This window comes from Physeter macrocephalus, chromosome 13 (genome assembly GCF_002837175.3).
Source record: "Physeter macrocephalus isolate SW-GA chromosome 13, ASM283717v5, whole genome shotgun sequence".
Classification (NCBI taxonomy): Eukaryota; Metazoa; Chordata; class Mammalia; order Artiodactyla; family Physeteridae; genus Physeter; species Physeter macrocephalus.
Window position 1 is genome coordinate 81,409,555 of NC_041226.1, and position 3,037 is coordinate 81,412,591.

At 56.9% G+C, this 3,037-nt stretch overlaps 1 protein-coding gene across 2 annotated transcripts in view; it reads left to right on the forward strand.

Moving 5' to 3' along the window:
* Positions 1-2,522, forward strand: part of TMEM255B (transmembrane protein 255B) — a 37,652-nt gene extending 35,130 nt beyond the window's left edge. For both annotated transcript variants that reach the window (XM_024117438.2, XM_028497820.1), the window contains one exon: positions 1,885-2,522. In XM_024117438.2, coding sequence (XP_023973206.1) covers positions 1,885-2,052 — 168 coding nt within the window. In that variant the 3' untranslated portion in view covers positions 2,053-2,522. The remainder of the gene's footprint in view (positions 1-1,884) is intronic.
* The last annotated feature ends 515 nt before the right edge of the window (positions 2,523-3,037 follow it).

Consider the following 3,037-nt stretch of genomic DNA (forward strand, 5'->3'; position numbering starts at 1 on the left):
CTCCGTGGTTCCTGGTGGTTTACTCTGTGGTTCCTGGTGGTTTGCTCTGTGGTCTGTGGTGGTTTGCTCCGTGATTCCTGGTGGTTTTCTCTGTGGTCTGTGGTGGTTTCCTCCATGGTTCCTGGTGGTTTACTCTGTGGTTCCTGGTGGTTTCCTCCATGGTTCCTGGTGGTTTACTCTGTGGTTCCTGGTGGTTTGCTCTGTGGTCTGTGGTGGTTTCCTCCATGGTGCCTGATGGTTTACTCCGTGGTTCCTGGTGGTTTTCTCTGTGGTCTGTGGTGGTTTGCTCTGTGGTTCCTGGTGGTTTGCTCTGTGGTCTGTGGTGGTTTGCTCCGTGGATCCTGGTGGTTTGCTCTGTGGTCTGTGGTGGTTTGCTCCGTGATTCCTGGTGGTTTTCTCTGTGGTCTGTGGTGGTTTCCTCCATGGTTCCTGGTGGTTTACTCTGTGGTTCCTGGTGGTTTACTCTGTAATCCTTGCTGGTTTGCCATGTATTTCCAGCTGGCTCCTCTGTGGTTCCCATTGGTTTATTCCGTGGTCAGTGTGGTTTACTCCCTGGTTCTCTCAGCTGCTCATTTCTGGTAAAGAACTGACCACACACATGCCTGGTAGGAGCTGGGGACCTGCAGATCTGAGGGATGGTCTCTAGAGGTTTCCTTTGTCCCCTGAGGTCAGAAAGAAGTGTGAGTTTGAGAGAAAGAAAGCAATGGAGGTGGGCAGGGGACCAGGGCCCTTGGATCCCTAGAGCCCTGGCTTGTGAGGAAATTCTCTCTCAAAGCCCGAGGTCTGGGGTTCCTCCAGGGGGAGGGGGCGGGCAGGCTGGCATCCCTGGGCCCCGGGCACCTGCTGAGCAGAGAGCAAGGAACCACCCGGCCCCACCGAAGACGAGAGCCTCTGCACACACTCGCCTGTGTCCCATCACAGAAGGGGTTGCTTGCTTCTTTTAATGTTGGTTTTAAGCAGGCATTTTTAACCTCTAGAAGTTAAAAAAAAAAAAAAGGAATTTAAGAGGTTGTTGGCGAGTGGAGGAAGACTGGGAATTTTATTAATTTAAAGTCTGTGGCATGCCCCAACATTCTCTTTGCAGAATCACTTTTTGCGTCTATGTGTATTAGTGTGGGTTCTCCAGAGAAACAGAACCGATAGCATGTGTGCACATAGTAGACGCAGGTAGAGATATATTTATAGAAAGAGATGATACAGATATAGATATATAGAGGGAGAGAGTCCAAAATCTGCAGGGCAGTCCACAGGCTAGAGGTCCCAGGAAGAACAGATTTTGCAGTTTGAGTCTGGTCAGTCTGGAGGCAGAGTTCCCTCTCCCTCGGGAACCTCAGTCTTTTCCTCTTCAACTGATTGGACGAGGCCCACCCACACCAGAGAGGGTGATCTGCTGGTCTGCATGTTCATCACGGCTACCAAACACCCTCAAAATGACATCCAGACAGTTTGAGCAAACATCTGGGCACCATAGTCTAGCTAAGTTGGTGCATAAAATTCACCATCACACTATGTGGAAAATGTTGATGTCTTTGTTTTTTTCTGTAAAATATGAGGTGTTGAGTAAACCCAGGGCCCCAGGTGAGCTGGGCAGCCTTTTCCTTAGACAGCGTTTGCACGTCCGTGCACCCCGGTGTCAGGTGGTCACCAGCCGCCCTCCTGAATGTCAAGACCGGTGCCCACAGGCTCTCGAGAAGGGGGCCCAGTGGGGCTGAATCGGGGCCTCCCTGCGGCCCCCTGGGAACACACGCTGATCAGGGAGTGGTTCCCACCAGGAGGGCCTGGGTCTGGGGGTTCGGGCCAGGGTGGGCTCTGAGGGGCGCCGGGGGCGCTGGGCGCGTCCCCGGGCTCCCGTCGGCTGAGGAGGCTTTTTCGGTTTGGTTGCAGCCCCCTGGTGGCTTCCCGGCCTCACCTGGCTCCGATCTCTCTCTGTCCGAGGATGTGCAGCCTCCGTCCCAGCCCGGCTCCAGCTGTCGGCGCCCCCCCCATGCTCCCCCCATCTTCGCCCTCACCCACTTCCTCCCCGGGGAGAAGCCTCCCCCCTACGCGCCGTGATGCAGAGGGTGGAGATTGAAAACGAGTTTTTGGCTTGTTAGAAAACAGAGCAGCTTCTGTGAACCCTGCTTCTGCGGCCAACCTCCTGGAGACGTCCGAGCCCTCCTCCCCTCCCTGGGCACATCCGGGCACGGAGAGGCCAGGACCGCGGCGGGGAGCCCTGGTGGCCGAGGCCACCGCACCCTGTGTGAAGCCACACGCCGAGCGTGCTAAAATGCCCGCCGGCGCCGCCGCGCTCTGGTGGCATCACTTACAAAGCAGTTTCATTTTCCTCCTAATTCGTTATCACTGTTATGATCAAGGGGAGTGTGGCAGGTGCCCCCGTGTGAGGAGCACTTCCGAGGAAACGCGCTGTGTTTGTGTTGATGTGTGTGTCCCCGGCGAGGGCAGGGTCGCCACCCTCAGCACTGCCCTCCTGGTACCCATTCACTCGAGTGAAAACTTGTCCCAGCTCAAATATAAGTGCTCTATCCAAGGCCTGCGAGTGGTCTGAGGTCTGCGTGTGCTCTGTTCCAATCGCGTCCCGCAGCTGCATGTGTCCTGTGTACGGTGTCCAGGCCCCCGACTGTCAGCCTTCGTGGAGAATCCAGGGGAGCCTGGTCCGTTCTGCGGGACACCCCGTGTGGGCCCCCGCCCGCAGAGCCGGTGCCCCTAAGATGCAGCCTCGCTGCTGAGAGACCCCTGGAGCGGGGGGCCTCTGTGGCCCAGCAGCCACGGCCTGTATGAATCCGTGCCCAGGACAGACCAGTGGCCACTGACCGGGGCCCCACATGCACCTGCCCACTGCCAGACGCACCTGAGGAAGCAGGTGAGCGTGGCCTTGGAGCCAGTCAAATCCTGGTCGAGAGACAGACCGGGGTCTGTCTCAGAGTTACAGAGTTACAGTCTTGGATCTTTGGGGAAAAGAGATGGTGGAGGAGGGACAGGAGGGAGGAGAGGTGAGGGGAAGGGAGGAGGGAGGGAGGAGAGATGAGGGAGGGAGGAG